The sequence below is a fragment of the Eutrigla gurnardus genome (assembly GCF_963514095.1).
Source record: "Eutrigla gurnardus genome assembly, chromosome: 19".
Classification (NCBI taxonomy): domain Eukaryota; kingdom Metazoa; phylum Chordata; class Actinopteri; order Perciformes; family Triglidae; genus Eutrigla; species Eutrigla gurnardus.
This window is the reverse complement of record NC_139930.1, coordinates 4,014,385-4,033,702: the sequence shown is the minus strand read 5'-3', so window position 1 is coordinate 4,033,702 and position 19,318 is coordinate 4,014,385. Positions and strand designations below refer to the sequence as shown.

General features: G+C 44.1%; 1 protein-coding gene across 1 annotated transcript in view; it reads left to right on the top strand.

Annotated features, from left to right (window-relative positions):
* LOC311030308 (ras-specific guanine nucleotide-releasing factor RalGPS1-like) overlaps nt 1-19,318 on the top strand; it is a 110,458-nt gene that overhangs the window by 69,270 nt on the left and 21,870 nt on the right. Inside the window, exons 9-10 of the mRNA XM_084035972.1 lie at nt 13,492-13,629; nt 14,339-14,432. Of these exons, the coding sequence (XP_083892098.1) occupies nt 13,492-13,629; nt 14,339-14,432 (232 nt within the window). The remainder of the gene's footprint in view (nt 1-13,491; nt 13,630-14,338; nt 14,433-19,318) is intronic.

The window sequence follows — 19,318 nt, the reverse complement described above, 5'->3', positions numbered from 1 at the left end:
TACTGATTTAACTATCTTCCCATCTCCCTTTTTACTTCTATCCTCAGTCATAACTCTAGCCTTCAAGGTCTCTACGAAGTCTTCCATTTCCCCCTCGTTCAATCCCTCAATATAATCAAAAGAATCGCTCCTAACGTTACCCAGACCAGCCCCAATCCCACTAGGTTTATTTAACAGACTCGTCTTAATAAGTTTTTCTAGTTCTAGTATCTGTCTACTCACTACCGTTATCGTTGGTATGTGTGTCTCTGCTGTTGCTGCTGAGTGGAGAGTGTCACTTCCTGGAGCGTGCAACAGGGTGTCGGCTACTTTCTCTTCTTCTTTGTTATCTATATCTCTAAACTCTTCTATGTCTATGTCATAAAACTCCATGCCATGTCTAAATTTTCTTGTATTACAACCACTGCCTACGCTTCTCTGCTCGACAGCGCGGTTCCGGAGAAATTGTATCGGTTTCCGAATTACAAAGTACTATAAATTTCTATTGTATTACAACCACTGCCTACGCTTCTCTGCTCGACAGCGCGGTTCCGGAGAAATTGTATCGGTTCCAAATTACTATAAGTTTTCCTGTATTACAACCACTGCCTACGCTTCTCTGCTCGACAGCGAGGTCCCGGAGGAGTTGTATCGTTTCCAAATTACTATAAGTTTTCCTGTATTACAACCACTGCCTACGCTTCTCTACTCGACAGCGAGGTCCCGGAGGAGTTGTATCGGTTTCCAAATTACAAAGTACTATTTATGCAGTCTGTTGGTTAACCCAAAACACGCTATGTTCGTTAATAGAGTGACTTTATTATGTGCAAGAATTCTCATGTTTCACGGAGTATGGTGGGTCCGCTACTTCACGATACTGTACACATAAAAGCCCTTCTATTCGTCCTTCATCTCGTGTTTTCTGTTAGGTTCAGTCACACATGTGTACACACTATGGCAGGTTTATTTTATCACTTTTGCAGAATATGTTTTCCTTCTATTTTTTAACATTTTATCCTTTAGTTAAATTTTGTCTAAAGTATTCATACTCACACTCGGTAGTTGTTGATCACCTAATTTATATTTTTCAATATACAGAATTCAATTAAATAGGTTTCTGCTTACCTTTTCGGTTGAGCGCTCATGTGATCAAACTTTCCCGAGAGTGGATGAATCCTTCTGGCCTCCACTTTCTTTCAGGAAGCCCCCCTCCTTCTGCAAGACAGGAGGTAGTCGTTAAAATTCTTTCCTCCTCAAGCTTTTCTCCAAACCATCCTCTGCTACCAGATTTGTTGTGAAAAAAATAGTAAGCTTGAATATAGGAGGAGAGTCTATGGGTTGTATCAATAACAGCGCTTTATTAGCACAAATATCAGGAAAACATATTCCGGCAGTTAAACGTGCACGGACCTAAAAGTCAACTCAACATAGGGTTGAATTTACTCAAAAGGCGCTTTACAACAGAGTGCGCAGCGTATTTCAAGAGACTCCGCATGAGTCTGATTGGCTCATTCTATAGATGCAGGCGGAGCGTAATTTTAGCATGCCACGGCCTGGTTGGAGCGCTGGGTATCTCCACCCACACTGGCTCATACGGTCCATCCCTCCGGGTGCTGTCATCTATGTATTGTGTGTGTATGTTGTCGAGATGCATATCATGTGCTTGTCATGTGCTCCTTCCTGGTGCGGCTACACAATGTGTCCGTTCATTGTGTGTTGTCGGGTGTATATCATGAGCTTGTCATGTGCTCCTTCCGGGTGCAGCTACACAATGTGTCCGTTCATTGTATGTTGTCGGGATGTATATCATGAGCTTGTCATGTGTGTGTGTGACCCAAATGTGATCCTCTCTTGTGTTTCCTGTTTTCAACGTATGGCGTACAGATGGAATGCCCTGACACAGTTTCTGACCCTCACAATAGTTTTCCACTAGCCTGAACATCTGAGTCTATGTGTAGTAATTTAAAACATGTGTGATTAGCTTATGTATTTACATTTTTCTCCACAGGTCCAATTAGAGACAAATAGACCAGAAAGCAGGGGATGCTTTAGGGACTAAGATGATGAGTCTTGCCTGAATCTTCACATGAGTAAAACTGCTTGTATGTACTTTAAGGAAAAATGGAAGTCAACCAGATATTATTGTAAAGTGTAAAAGTATCCAGACTTTTTCACATTTAAAATATCTGAGAATTCGTATCGACTCTTAGCTGTTCTTTAAACATGTGAAGCAGGTTTGTAACATTGTAAAATTCAATCTAAGGAACTTTCGGTTCATCCGAAACCAGCTACCCTAAAATGCCGCAAAACTGTACATGCACTCAATGAGCTGGTCACATGCTGGAAAAACACACTCCACTACAACACTTTTTAAACAAACTCTCAAGGCACTGGACAAAAAGCCGTCACGTGACAGCCTTGTGTGTCTTGCTGATGCTAGTTTAGTGTACAAAGTGATCAAGGATCTGGTTCCCCCCCATTAAAAGAGTTCATATCACTGCGCTCTCATAAAGGGAGGACAACTAGGATGACAAACAGATTTGACTGTGTGATCCACCACAGATCCACTGAGTTTGGCAGATCTGTCTTCTTTATTATAAATTCAAGATGAAATCATGGCTAAAATCAAATCAATCATGTACCCACCACACATAAACACTTGACGTGTCTTTATATCTTGTTGTTGTGGTGTCTAGATGTTGTCAAATCGTGTTGTTGATGCTGATGATGTTTGTGTTGTTGTACAGTATAGTACTCTCTTGTAATTGTGTTGTTATACAACAGTCCAGGGACTACAGATGTAAATTAGCTCATAGCTAACTCTGGTACAGCTCAGATGCTGTGTACTGTCCCTGTCAAATAAACAAATACATATATAAATGAACACCAGGAGCCAGATGGATCCACATCCTGTAAGGTTGCTGCTCTGCTGCTGGTGTATCAGATCAACCTGTCACTTCCTTTACTGGTTGCAAATTATTCCAAGATAGCGACAACCAAAATGCTGAAAACAAGGCCTTTCCCCTAGTAGCAGAGGGGGTTGTTTAGTGTGTGTGTGTGCGTGTCAGTATATGATATGTAAATTAATACAGCAGCGCAAAATAATCTGCCAATCAGAAAATATCGTTTCACGTGTCACCACCAGTTCTCACTCCCAAGTGGTCAGATACGGCTGCATGGTCATAGCGGGAGTAACGGAGGATGTCAGCTTCACTATTCAGACTAAAACCACTTAAAGTGACCTCTCATGTCTTTTCAAAATAAAAGCTACAGTGTTGGTATCCCCATCAAACCTCTTCACTTACATTAAATATTTGCACACTTCCTGTTTTAAACCTTTCCACATGTGATAGTTTCTATTCTACTCTATATTTGTCTTCTTGTCATTGAATCCCATGTTTGCAGCTCCAAACCAACAGAGGAATGTTTCAATGTGTTTGTATCACAGCTTGTTTCTTATTCCTCTGTGTCATAGAACAAGAACGTAGAAATCAAATAGGAGTAGAATGGACATTCCTCCTCAAATCAACATAGAAGGATGGTCAGAGTTCCAGCCATTTGATGTGTACCGTTACCATAGTGACCGTTGTAGCGGACCACTTCCTTATAAAGTAAACGGACTTAGGACACATTGAGGTGAGGTTTTCCAGCGGAGTAGTAACGTTACCAAACGTAGAGAGACTGAATGAGGCAAATGTAACTTAAAACTTCATCCACACTCTCTTATCACACCGTAGGAGACGACTCGCTCTGCCCGGCGACCTCTGACAACATTCTGGTGTCGCCATAACAACTAACAACAATCACCACAACAATACCAGTCACTAGAAACAGCTCTGTTCTAGTTCTAATCTAGTTCTAGTTTTTCTATTTTCCTGTGATATGTTGATGAGATGAAAACATAGAAGAGCTCTGGACTTTTTTCCTTTCAGGCTCCAAAACTTTGGGAGAGACTGTGATCATGAATAATAGAAATGACACGCGTTTTATTACCAACAATCATCTTTTGTCTGTCTGTTGCTCAACAATCTCATGTGAATGGCAGGTTTGCCACACTGCACATGTGGCCCCCATGTTGACAGGACATAAAACAGATCAACCCAGTTTAGGTTCAGAGCCTACAATTAGAGACTCCATCATTCCTCCTTAATTAATATCTTGAATCATTTGGTAGCAGTGATGTCATGTGTTCTGTTAGATCTCAGTTTGGGTAAGGCAGCCATAATAATAATTCTGTTTATTCTAAGACCCATAATATAGGACACACGCACACACACACAACCACACACACACACACACGCACACAAACATGCTTTATTAGTCCCAGGGCAGGGAAATTGACAGGATTACAGCAGCAAAGAGGATAATGCAACAACAAGAGGCAAAACAGAAGAAATCTAATAACGTGAGCAGTAAAAAACAAGATATCATTGTAGACAGACGTTGCATTTATATGAAATGTTGATATGATATAGAATATTATTGTTGCACATGTATGGATGAGTCAGTGAAGGAATGAGTGAAGTCATTAGTCAGAGTTTTGGTGTGTTCGATTTACTGGGTGAAGCCTGACAGCAGGAAGGAAGGAAGGAAGGAAGGAAGGAAGGAAGGAAGGAAGGAAGGAAGGAAGGAAGGAAGGCCGCTGTTCTTAACCACAGCTTCATCCATCATCCTCCCATCCATCCTTCCATCATCCATCCATCATCCTCCCATCCATCCTTCCATCATCCTCCCATCCTCCAACCTCCCATCCATCCATCATCCTCCCATCCATCCTTCCATCATCCTCCCATCCTCCAACCTCCCATCCATCCATCATCCTCCCATCCATCCAACCTCCCATCCATCCATCCATCCATCCATCCATCATCCTCCCATCCATCCAACCTCCCATCCATCCATCCATCCATCCATCCATCATCCTCCAACCTCCCATCCATCCATCATCCTCCTATCCATCCAACCTCCCATCCATCCAACCTCCCATCCATCCATCCATCCATCCAACCTCCCATCCTCCAACCTCCCATCCATCCATCCATCATCCTCCTATCTCCTCCAACCTCCCATCCATCCAACCTCCCATCCATCCATCCATCCATCCTCCTCCCATCCATCCAACCTCCCATCCATCCATCCATCCATCCTCCTCCCATCCATCCATCCATCCATCCTCCAACCTCCCATCCATCCATCCATCCATCCTCCTCCCATCCATCCATCCTCCAACCTCCCATCCATCCAACCTCCCATCCATCCATACATCCATCCTCCTCCCATCCATCCAACCTCCCATCCTCCAACCTCCCATCCATCCATCCATCATCCTCCTATCCATCCAACCTCCCATCCATCCAACCTCCCATCCATCCATCCTCCTCCCATCCATCATCCTCCCATCCTCCAACCTCCCATCCATCCATCCATCCATCATCCTCCCATCCTCCAACCTCCCATCCATCCTCCCATCCATCAATCATCCTCCCATCCATCCATCATCCTCCCATCCTCCAACCTCCCATCCATCCATCCATTCATCATCCTCCCATCCTCCAACCTCCCATCCATCCATCCATCCATCCATCATCCTCCCATCCATCCAACCTCCCATCCATCCATCCATCCATCCATCATCCTCCCATCCATCCAACCTCCCATCCTCCCATCCATCCATCCATCATCCTCCCATCCTCCAACCTCCCATCCATCCATCCATCCATCAGCCTCCCATCCTCCAACCTCCCATCCATCCTCCCATCCATCCATCATCCTCCCATCCATCCATCATCCTCCCATCCATCCATCCTCCCATCCTCCAACCTCCCATCCATCCATCCATCCATCCATCATCCTCCCATCCATCCATCATTCTCCCATCCATCCAACCTCCCATCCTCCAACCTCCCATCCATCCATCCATCCATCATCCTCCCATCCATCGAACCTCCCATCCATCCATCCATCATCCTCCCATCCATCCATCATTCCTTCCTTCCATCCAACCTCCCATTCATCCATCCATCATTCTCCCATCCTCCCATCCATCCTTCCATCCATCCGGGGGGGCGGGGCAGTTTGCCAGCCTGACCTCTTTTAAGAACGGTCATTCTGAGGTATGACAGATGGCCACGTCTGCCTCGGGTCTCCATGACTCACAATGAAGAGCAAGCAGCCAGGCTGTAACAGGAAGATAAATGAGATGTTGAAAATGTTCAAAAAGTGAATTCAGAGCTGCTTTGGCAGCCGTTTAATGTGTTTCATGTTTTAAGTTATTTGTTAAAAGATGCACAACAGTTACAGAGAAGCAGCCTTTGGGAGTGGAAATCATGAATCATCAGGCTCACAACAATGTTCATGAAATATGTATTTAACAAAATATAGGCAACATGAGAATCTATTATCTAAAACATGAATAGAAATAAAATAAAAATTGTGGTAGGCATTATTGCAAATGAATATACTGAATTTAAACAGCATTATATTGAGAACATCCAACATCATAGCACTACTTTTTGTGTCTTCTGAGCAAAGGAATGAATATTTGCTTATAACATAAAAGTGCTTCCAGGATTCTAAAGGTCAACACATGAAGTAAATAATAAATGTAATCTGTGAACATACAGCTGGTTTACGTGTCTCTACTGGTACTTTTGTGAGAAATGACCCGAGCTGGGTGTTTTATTATTAAATGTTATTGAAAAGTGAATGCTGCTGCTTTTTAAAATATCTGACATGGACAAGCATTAGATGACATGATGTTAGTTGGGACTTGTTTTGTCTTTTGTTCACATGCTGTAAGTTAAGTGTGTTGAATGTTGAATATTAATGTATTCATCCATGCGGTTGGCATGAATACAAATTGATTACTGTGGTTTCATGATGGATTTTTATCCTCTTGTGCTCCAGTTGCACCACAAGGAGAAACTGTTCTGTTCTGACATGAATCTCATACATACTGTCTCTTTCATACTTTATTCAAGGAGCCTGCATTTAATCTCTCTGCATGTTTTATCTGCTGCTCAACAAATACAGAAACGTTTCAGCTCCGACCTACTTAGACTGCCATCGCATCTTTGATGTAAAGTCAGCTTCTTCTTCATCAGATCAATGTAAAGACTTACTTGTCCAGAACGTCTAAGCAGTAATCAAAGAATGTTCTATAGAACATGATTTCAGTACTCATCTACAGAATGTTTTCTTCCCAGGGACGGTTGCTTCTGGTTTTTTGATGAGCGTCCACAAATCTGGTTAGAAATCATAAAAAGAAGGCGCTCCTTGTGACTTTCCACATAATCAAGTTCAGACTTTTTCCTTCAGTAAATCATCGTGGTGTAATTACGCCGCTTTGTTGAATGCTTGACTCTCATTGGCCAATTGTGGCATCCTACGGTCTGTTATGTCTTTATAGCCGACTGCTGCTGTGAAAAACACAGCGTTGCTATTGTGGACGCCGGTCTGATCTCTGCACACAACGGCGAGTCTCATTCATGAAACGTGAGCAGAACAAATGTGTGTGGACTGTTTACAAATGGACGTGTGATGATTGGGCATTCATCTAAACGTTAGGAGCTGTGAAGTTTCCGTCCTCCTGCCTCTGAGCGCCCGGAGAGCTTGTGTAAATAAGGAAGGCACATAAATATTGCTCGTCATCATCAGAAATGACGTCGTTAATGCGTTCTGTGCTCTGTTCTGTTCACAATATGCAGATGGCCTTAAACACGTAACATTACAAATATAATATAAACACATTTAGCTGAATAAGTGGGCAATTTGCAGAAGTCAGCTTCACATTAGGTTTATTAAAAATGGGAATGACTTAATTAAATCAACTTAATGTCCTACGTGTTGTCTACTAGGGGACCATTTTGTTGCAGGAGCTATAAAATAATTATTAAATCAACGTGCAAAATAGTTTTTGGGTTAATGAAATTAACAACTACAGAGTGGTAATATTCTCATGAGAGGGATTGAAATTATCTGTAAGACTTTTTTCATCAAATTCTTCAATCCGTTTCTTACAGTGAAATGACAGTAAATCCTCCAGACATATATATATATATATATATATATATATATATATATATATATATAGTAATGACATCATTGTTCCCCCTGTTTGGCGGTAGTGGAACATCCTCACAGGTGCGGTGCTCCTCGGTTTATTGCAGTTGTGTAACTTTTATGGATGCACATTCCCCAGCATGTCCACCTGTGCCCTCTGGTCTTTTCCAAAGCACTATAAAAATGCCACGTCTGCCCCCATTTTTCACATCCAATCTCAGCAACACGTTTCTAGAAAAGACCACAGAAAGTCTGGTCACAAACACAAAACATGGATGCTAAAGAACAGAGACATTTGTATTTATTTTTTATTACTTTGGGAACATTAGTAAAAAAAACAGCTTTTTGTGAACTTTCTGAAGTGTACTTGCTGTTCGTCCCTTTTGGATCCCATTCATATTGTGCACCTATTTAACAATATAGGCAACTTTCTTTTTCATGAAATACTCTATTTTCTCCTGTTATATCCAAATATGGTCACTTCCTTTCACTGTTTTTTTCCAAGATAGTGAAGGTCAAAATGCTGGGCAGCCTTCATCAGAGGAAACAGAACCCTGATCCTCACCCTGATTGAGACTGAATGCCTTTGCCCATCTTGGCGTTGTGCCATCCATTTCTGTTGATAAATCCAAATGATTTCACGTTTGTTTCACAGATGTGGTGGTTTGTGTACACTGTCGCCATGGTGACGTTGGCCCCATCCCAATGCCCCCCTAAGGCCTTAAATCCTGATCACTCAGGGACTTAACTGACGTCACCTAGTAAACGGTTGAGTGTGAGAGGCTGCGACAGCAGTTTGCAGCCATCTACCATGTTACCTTGACTACACCAAAACATGTGCACCATGGGTTTTTTTCCTGTCTGATTTGAATGTCAGACTCTTGCCTTACCTGAGGTGAGCGAATGATCAAATAATGGATTTACTCCTTTTGTCAAAGTAGCTTTAATACGCAAATATAAAAGTGGTTGATGAATCATCATTCCCCTGATTTCATGTGATTTTATGTTCCATCTTAAATGCTTAATGTTTCTGCGTAAACGTAATAAGGCAGTCTGAACACCCAAGTGCAGTCTTCTTTGTTTTCCTTCTTTCTTTCTTTTTAAACCCAAACATGCACATACTAGAGTTGAGATGCAGCAGGGACAAACAAAGATGTGCAGAGGGAGGAGAAAAGGCCAGGGTGTAAAGACGGCTGGTTTTGAGCCTTATTTGAAGGCAGCTACTGTAAACACCCTGTCACCTTTCTGTTGGGTGGAGGTTTGTCCTATTTTTGTTTCAATTTCATCGTCATTTTAAGCCAAACAATGATGGTTTTCACTCAGCCTAAGAAGCTGTATTGTCTCAAACTAACTTTATATTTTTTCAGCGTTTTTTGTTTTGTCTTTTAACCCCGGGTAGTAAAATGTGTTTCCCTGGAGACGTATTTGAGGCTGTTTAAACATATTAATATGAATACGGAGCATAAGCCCCATTATTTAGTGAAATAATACATTTATCCATCCACATCCACAACACAGGGCCTCCTCATTATGAAAGAGTGCATCATTAATGGTGCTTGTTACCATATTGATGAGTTGGTAATCCAGCTTCAGAGGCCTGATAAACACCTTTTAGAGTGTGGATGTTACCAACAACAGCTGACAGGATGGACACGCAGTCAGACCAGAACTCTGCCAGTCCTCTACTTACCTCCTAATGATGCTAGTGTGGGTATGTTTTCTGAACATGTTTCAGGGCATGCTAATGCTGCAGCCTGAAGGAAGAACTGAGGTAATGGGTATTTCACCAGAGACGCTGTGTGATCTGAATCCCACACAGACGAGCCCAGTTAAACCTCCTGCATCTCTTACCTCCCGTTAAATCTTCATTTAACTCCCTTCAGCTTATAGCAGCCTGGAGCACAGTAAACGTCTCGGTCGGTTTTATAAGGAGACACGTGTGTCTGTTTTTTCTAGTTTCCATAAGTCCACTGTGTTACCACTGCACATTCTAACGCTGCCTTCACCAAACACAACGGAGTTGTTTTGCACGGATCAATTGCACAAAGTCAATGCAAAGATGGGAATAGACGCATATTCTGAGCTGAGCTGTTAAAGATGGCAAGAACAGTGTCCGTTTTCATTCTGACATAAATGTATATCATTATTTTTTACAGTTTATAGATGTACGAGCAACGAAAGACATTTAATATATCAAACAGCAATACTGTTTTTTTATATTTATACAAAAGCACACTTGAGGTTTTCCCCGGAGCAGATTGACACACTTGATGGTCCGCTAACTGTGATTTGAAAGAGATTTGAATTTAACGACCTGTCACAGGCTCTAAGTAACGAACCACAGCAGTGTCTTCAGCGTCAGCTCCTTCTCAGTGTGGTAGCTGACTGTCACTGATTGCACTGATGTGTCCTCGCGTCTCATTCCGTGACTCGACTTGGGAACAACTTTGAGTGACCAAAATTGCCGTTCCTAATTGCGTTCCCAGGCCGACCTTGAGTTGTGTTTCCTGCATGGACAGGGCATTTCTAAATGCAGTGTAATTGTAGTGTTTCCAAGTGTCAGTTTTCTCCATCTGTTAACACTTTGCCCACTTACACGGCGGCGGGCTTCCTCTGCCACCACGGACAGCCCTGAACCAATCTTATATCATTTCACCATTTCTCATAAATGCTCGTTAAAGTCACCAGGAAACCAAAATTAGCAGTTATGAATCTGCTTTTACGGTTTTTTGTTCAGCATTCGAGGAAAGATGCAGTTAGCTTATTGTGTGTGTGTGTGTGTGTGTGTGTGTGTGTGTGTGTGTGTGTGTGTGTGTGTGTGTGTGTGTGTGTGTGTGTGTGTGTGACCACAAATTGGTGTCATCAACATCAGAGGGAAGACTGGCGACTTGTAAACAAAGCTTCTGCTGGTCTCGATGTAAAATGTGGGCAAAACCTCATTCTGTGCTCATCCTTAAGGAAGAGGGTTGTAATCGACATCATCATTAGATAGTTAATAGATCGATGACAGGTCAGATGTCAGTCAGGTGTTATTTTGCTGCTGATGTGACAGAGAAACCCTAGTTTGATTGATTGAGTTGTTAGAATATACAGTGATGTCATACAGCGTGAGAACAATGACAATGGAAAGTCAATTGGGATAATTCTTCGTGGTGGACACATGACTTACATAATAAGGTTTTGGAAAACACGAAAAACAATACTCTGGTCTTGTGGTTGAAAGTCCTGTGTTGTTGGACCCTTCATCCCCCCCCCCCCCCCCAACCTGGAGTCAACATGTAATACTACGTCACCAGACCTGGTCGATTCACGTATCCGTACACAAAACCAATACATTGCATGTGGTGACTATTTCTAGAAGTGCTGTGAGCGTGGGTTTGGCCTGACGCATCACTCACTGTTGCTAGAGGCATACCTAAGGTGTCATAGTTTGAAGCGGAGGGCCACGGACCAATCAGCAGCGATGGGAGTGACAATGTGTAGTTTAAACAGGAGCAAAGACGGAATACAATGAAAGAGAAAAATCTGTTCCAGTTTGAAAGACATAGATGAATTGTGTCGTGAGGCTGTGTTGCATTTACACAAATAGGTCTCTCTCTGAGGTACAGAGGTGGGAAACTGAGAGCCAGCTGCTGAAAAGGTGTAAAAGCCTCATTCTTCAAGATGCAGCTTTACTCTTCTATACTTTGTCAGCAAGCAGTCGATGAATTAACTCATGCTGTTGTAGCATGAATCTGATCCCTGATCAGTTCGATGATGTGTGACCTAGAGATGTGAGTGAGAGCCTGTGAAGGCTCTAAAAGTTCTGTCTCCAAATATCATTCATCCATGTGTCAGTTTATGGAAAGCTGTTATCTCGCCGGCTGTTATTGCCAAATGTTAATTATATAAGCTGTTAAAGCATTCGTCTGACAGTTACTAAACAGCTTCAGATGTGTCAACACCACCTTCTGGACTGGAGGAGAGCTGACCCCGGTCTACATGTAGACGCAGGGAAACCAGGACAGATAGGAGATGGTCTGTCCGAATTCACTCGAGTCACCTGAGTCGGCAGAATCAGGTGTCGGCAAGAAGTCTTTTTTTTTTGTCAAATGTATAAAGTTTTGCTTTTGGCATCTATCCCAGTAGCAAAAATACGTAACCCACACTATTACCAAGGCTGAGGCTGATACAGTGACTCTCTGTGTCCAGTCATAGCTCACTTGGTTCAGGTTTGAACTAATCTCACTCAGAAGGCAAACTCTCACAATCAACAGATCCCATAATCCATTGCGAGATGTTAGTGCAGTCAATGAAGCGTGAATAGGACTGTGTAATGCATAAGTCGGCTGTTTTTGTATCGCACATTTAAAAACACCAACAGTTACCAAAGGGACTTTCCAGCTGCTGTGGAGGTCAGAACTGGGCTGTTGGGGGCAGATAATATATCAAGTAGGGTCATTTTCCCATCGACTTCCATGCATTCAGACTTCTTTTTACACCCAGAGTCGCCGCCCCCCGATGGCCAGTAGAGAGAATGCAAGTTAAAGTTACTTAAGCTAGGCTTCACTTTTCAGAACCAAAGGTTCAGATAATGGGTTGACGTGCATCAGGTCTCAGGTCAGATTCAAACCAGGGATGTTATCTAATACCAGATTTTAATTGGTATGGCTTTTAGTAGAAAAGATGAGCCCAACAAGGCTGTTCACCTCAACAGTTCAGTTCCGGAGCAACACAGAATGCGTAGCATTTTCAAAAGCTGTTCAAGATTTGAGCCACAACAACGTCATGATTCATTAGATTCAATGCAGAAATCTTGTTTCATAGGGGTCGGTTTGAATTAGTGTGTGTTTGTAAGACCTGTCCCAGCTGCTTGAGGAAGTGCACTGATTAGCTTGTTAAACAGTTGGACACATTCCTGGTTTAAATGGTAATGTGTTGGTTTTAATGATTTGGGAAATGGTGTCCAACATCTATACATCAACGTATTTGTCTCTCTGCCTGCCGTGTTTATATACTGTATACAGGACATCAAACACACCGCACAGCCATGACTTTCCAGTCTGGTGTTTCCTAACAGTAACGAGTCATGAGAGAAATTGTAGGAAAGTTGGTGATCCAACAGATGTTTTCAGTTATCTCTTGTTTTCATTAGTTTTATCACACACATGGTTACTCAGAGAGTCCTTGGCATATCCACGCACCAAACATATCCAAAACCGAAGAAATAAAAAATGTATTACAGATGTAAAATCTTCCTGTAGACTACAATCTGTGCTGTGTGCATATCTTCATAAATGACTGAATATTAATTGTTAATGTCATTAAGATGTAAATGTGTCTCTGTTATAAAGGCCAAGAGGAGCCAGACATACTGTCTGAAATGAATCTGTGCGTTTTGATTTGACACGTTATTCTCGTCTTCCATGACTAAGCGTTTTGTCACTCAGTGATTGGTTGTCTCGTCTCCAGGGATCTACCTGTTGGACATGATCTACATCGACTCGGCCTATCCTGCGTCGGACAGCATCATAGAGACGGAGCAGCGGACCAATCAGATGAACAACCTTCTGAGGCTCATCTCCGACCTGCAGATGTCATGTAACTATGGTAAGAAACAGAGACGACGTCTGCACCGTCCCGTAGAAACGGTAAATCCCCTGTTTGCAAGTGGTGTTTGATATAATATTAACAATCAGATTGTTATTATTGGGTAGGGTTCTGTGGTACAGGGATGTATTCTCCTCAGTTGTCGTCAGCAGTTTTATGTCTCTGATTACATAATCAATTCATAACTTCCAACAATAGAAAACAGTACAATTCATGTATTCCAATGTTGGCTTTTCTGCTCCTTTTTAAATATTGTAATTGTTTTACACTTTTTTTTTTACTGCACACAACATTTTGTGTGTTCACTCCCCATATGCTGAACTTAAATTATTTTTGTATTTACATTTAGGGCATTTAGCGACTTCTAATAAGTACATTTGCCAGAAGAAAGTGAAACAACAATAAATGGCTGTCGGAACAGTAAGGATGTCAATAGAACAAGTTTCAAGCACTTCTAAATGCTAGGTTAACTTATTACTGATATACAACAAAGACAGCTAAGGTAAGATGCTACACGATGCTTAGTAGTATTTTTCAAGTGCCAGGATGAACATACAGGTTAGTGCAGAACTTCTTTGGAGGGGGAGGGGGGAAAGGATATTTGCTGACATTTGGATAAATTGTTATTGTCTTCATATTTTGTGTAACGTATGTTGTGTGATCTAACATACTGTATGTGGACTGTCCCTCCACATACTAACCCTCTCAGATTACTTGGTGACCCTGCCTCACATCCAGAAGTATCTGCTGTCGGTCCGCTACATCGAGGAGCTCCAGAAGTTTGTAGAGGACGACAACTTCAAGTAAGTTCCAATGAAAGTGACTCTCGAACACGTTACCAAGACTTTCCCTGAGAGCTCCGTCCACCCGTCGTCACGACACAAGCTGTTCTCCAGCACACGGAAACATGGAAGTGGGCGTGTAATTAACGGGGGTCAATGCACAGGAAGCCGGTGGAGAACGTCAGGCAGCTGGTTTTATCTTTCTCCACAGGGAGCTCATTCATGCAGCAGCCACTGATGACTTTCTCAGGCAGCGTCTCGGCTCCTCTGCTCAGGAACAGCTTTGGCCGTCCGCCACGGCTCGCGACACTTTGGATTTACCTTTTGATGTTCAGCTTCGACGTCATTCCAGAGCTCAAGCTACACCTGGTCCATTTAGTTCTTAATCTCACCTTTTTCAGACTGAGAGTTTCATCTGGCACTTCTGAAAGTCTGAAATTACTGAAAGTCTGTGTTTGCAGACTTGAAGCAAGATTAACCACATTCTTCCTCTTTCAGTTTGAAAGTTGACGATGTGTATTCAATTCACACCCTCACACAATTCAGAGCACTCATGTTTTAGTGATTCATCCTGTGATGGTTCCGATTCTGAAACGTGTTAAAGAGGAAACAGGCAAACGCTGTTCTTATGTGGATGTTTTTCAAGTGTTTCATATCAGAGATAATATTACGTACAGAGGCAGGAGAGCCAGCAATGTACTGTTATATGTATGTCTGTGAAACACAGTGTAGCAGGTAGAAACTTCACCTTCTCATCCTAACCGAATACAGGCTCACCTTATTGTGGACATGATTTATAAAAATCAGTTTAACTTCTCAGATTGGTTCAGTTCTTTATCCTTCGCATGTCATCAATCAATGCTACAGCATCTAAAGCCTAAACTAATGTGAATGCAATGTGCCAAACCAGTCCACTCAGCCCCTCTGTCCCACTATAACCAGTCCACTCAGCTCTCTGTCCCACTGTAACCAGTCCACTCAGCCCCTCTGTCCCACTGTAACCAGTCCACTCAGCCCCTCTGTCCCACTATAACCAGTCCACTCAGCTCTCTGTCCCACTATAACCAGTCCACTCAGCCCCTCTGTCCCACTATAACCAGTCCACTCAGCTCTCTGTCCCACTATAACCAGTCCACTCAGCCCCTCTGTCCCACTGTAACCAGTCCACTCAGCCTCTCTGTCCCACTATAACCAGTCCACTCAGCCTCTCTGTCCCACTATAACCAGTCCACTCAGCCCATCTGTCCCACTATAACCAGTCCACTCAGCCTCTCTGTCCCACTATAACCAGTCCACTCAGCCTCTCTGTCCCACTATAACCAGTCCACTCAGCCTCTCTGTCCCACTATAACCAGTCCACTCAGCCCCTCTGTCCCACTATAACCAGTCCACTCAGCCCCTCTGTCCCACTATAACCAGTCCACTCAGCTCTCTGTCCCACTATAACCAGTCCACTCAGCTCTCTGTCCCACTATAACCAGTCCACTCAGCCCCTCTGTCCCACTATAACCAGTCCACTCAGCCCCTCTGTCCCACTATAACAAGTCCACTCAGCCCCTCTGTCCCACTGTAACCAGTCCACTCAGCCCCTCTGTCCCACTATAACCAGTCCACTCAGCCCCTCTGTCCCACTATAACCAGTCCACTCAGCCCCTCTGTCCCACTGTAACCAGTCCACTCAGCCCCTCTGTCCCACTATAACCAGTCCACTCAGCCCCTCTGTCCCACTATAACCAGTCCACTCAGCCCATCTGTCCCACTATAACCAGTCCACTCAGCCCCTCTGTCCCACTATAACCAGTCCACTCAGCTCTCTGTCCCACTATAACCAGTCCACTCAGCCCCTCTGTCCCACTATAACCAGTCCACTCAGCCCCTCTGTCCCACTATAACCAGTCCACTCAGCCCCTCTGTCCCACTATAACCAGTCCACTCAGCTCTCTGTCCCACTATAACCAGTCCACTCAGCTCTCTGTCCCACTATAACCAGTCCACTCAGCCCCTCTGTCCCACTATAACCAGTCCACTCAGCCCCTCTGTCCCACTATAACCAGTCCACTCAGCCCCTCTGTCCCACTATAACCAGTCCACTCAGCTCTCTGTCCCACTATAACCAGTCCACTCAGCCCCTCTGTCCCACTATAACCAGTCCACTCAGCTCTCTGTCCCACTATAACCAGTCCACTCAGCTCTCTGTCCCACTATAACCAGTCCACTCAGCCCCTCTGTCCCACTATAACCAGTCCACTCAGCCTCTCTGTCCCACTATAACCAGTCCACTCAGCCCCTCTGTCCCACTATAACCAGTCCACTCAGCCCCTCTGTCCCACTATAACCAGTCCACTCAGCTCTCTGTCCCACTATAACCAGTCCACTCAGCCCCTCTGTCCCACTATAACCAGTCCACTCAGCCTCTCTGTCCCACTATAACCAGTCCACTCAGCCTCTCTGTCCCACTATAACCAGTCCACTCAGCCTCTCTGTCCCACTATAACCAGTCCACTCAGCTCTCTGTCCCACTATAACCAGTCCACTCAGCTCTCTGTCCCACTATAACCAGTCCACTCAGCCCCTCTGTCCCACTATAACCAGTCCACTCAGCCCCTCTGTCCCACTATAACCAGTCCACTCAGCTCTCTGTCCCACTATAACCAGTCCACTCAGCCCCTCTGTCCCACTATAACCAGTCCACTCAGCTCTCTGTCCCACTATAACCAGTCCACTCAGCCTCTCTGTCCCACTATAACCAGTCCACTCAGCTCTCTGTCCCACTATAACCAGTCCACTCAGCCTCTCTGTCCCACTATAACCAGTCCACTCAGCTCTCTGTCCCACTATAACCAGTCCACTCAGCCTCTCTGTCCCACTATAACCAGTCCACTCAGCTCTCTGTCCCACTATAACCAGTCCACTCAGCCTCTCTGTCCCACTATAACCAGTCCACTCAGCTCTCTGTCCCACTATAACCAGTCCACTCAGCCTCTCTGTCCACTGTAACCAGTCCACTCAGCCTCTCTGTCCCACTATAACCAGTCCACTCAGCCCCTCTGTCCCACTATAACCAGTCCACTCAGCTCTCTGTCCCACTATAACCAGTCCACTCAGCCTCTCTGTCCCACTATAACCAGTCCACTCAGCTCTCTGTCCCACTATAACCAGTCTACTCAGCTCTCTGTCCCACTATAACCAGTCCACTCAGCCTCTCTGTCCACTGTAACCAGTCCACTCAGCCTCTCTGTCCCACTATAACCAGTCCACTCAGCCCCTCTGTCCCACTATAACCAGTCCACTCAGCTCTCTGTCCCACTATAACCAGTCCACTCAGCCCCTCTGTCCCACTATAACCAGTCCACTCAGCCCCTCTGTCCCACTATAACCAGTCCACTCAGCCCCTCTGTCCCACTATAACCAGTCTACTCAGCCTCTCTGTCCCACTATAACCAGTCCACTCAGCCTCTCTGTCCCACTATAACCAGTCCATTCAGCTCTCTGTCCCACTATAACCAGTCCACTCAGCTCTCTGTCCCACTATAACCAGTCCACTCAGCTCTCTGTCCCACTATAACCAGTCCACTCAGCCTCTCTGTCCCACTATAACCAGTCCACTCAGCCCCTCTGTCCCACTATAACCAGTCCACTCAGCCCCTCTGTCCCACTATAACCAGTCCACTCAGCCCCTCTGTCCCACTATAACCAGTCCACTCAGCTCTCTGTCCCACTATAACCAGTCCACTCAGCTCTCTGTCCCACTATAACCAGTCCACTCAGCCTCTCTGTCCCACTATAACCAGTCCACTCAGCTCTCTGTCCCACTATAACCAGTCCACTCCGAGGTGAACCGATTAGAATTAGGGTCAAAGGTCACTGTGACGTCACATAACTCATTTTAACCTTTAACTGAAGTACTGAACAGTAACCTGCAGTTTAACAACCGTGAGGTTATTCTAATGTAATTATACCTGATACAATGATGAGACTAATAACACATAATGATGTTAACCTGCATTTTATTGCAATATTGTGTAAAAAATGTACCGTTTGCTAAGTGCCAATGACTCTCACCCAGCATGAAGTGTCACCTCTTTGAACATGGAGCTCTGGAATAACTAAGTAAATTAAAACCTTTTCTAATAATACTCAATAGAGTACACTACAACCACTTTGTTCCAGTAACGAGAGTAAATGTCGGCTTCTTCCTCCCAATTTTGGGAACATTTAGAAATAATGTTCCTTCCGTATCGAGTCAACAATGGCCGAGTCTTTTTGATTTATCCGTCTTCTGAGAGGACCGGCCTTGGAGTCCAAAACGTGCAAGTGGAGAAAGACAAACAGCCCGCGGGGAGCTGTGGGACGGCCAGAGGCTTTCAGAGGGCATCATTAACCTGCACACACTGAGACCCGTCAGGGAGGAAATCCACTTTCCAGACGTTTGAATCTGAGCTGAAACGTGAGAAGAGCTTTCCTGCTCTGTGTTGGCGAGTCGTCAGCTCGGTCAGTCGATAAAGAGTGAGATCAAGAGTCGCTCTGGGGTCAGCTGGCTACGTCCAACATGGTGGAAAGCAGAACGGTGATGTGTTGCATCACTTTTCATTGTTTGATATGATGAAGTGGAGAAATTGGCCTTCGTCAGTGGGATCAAACTTTTACCCGAGGCAACAAAACTTTACAACCATAATGGATTTTGCATTAGCTTTTATTCTTATCAGTATTCCTTTTTAAAACTAAAAGGATCTACACCGATGAGACTGATGCTATTGATTTTGATCAGTTCAGCTTTATACTGTAGTTTGGAGGGATCCCACCGAACCAGACAGCAAAACCTGGGATCGACACGCCAACAGCTTCGGTATTTTGCCCAAGGACACTTCGGCATGCGGACTGGAGGAGCCGGGATTGGAAAACCAACC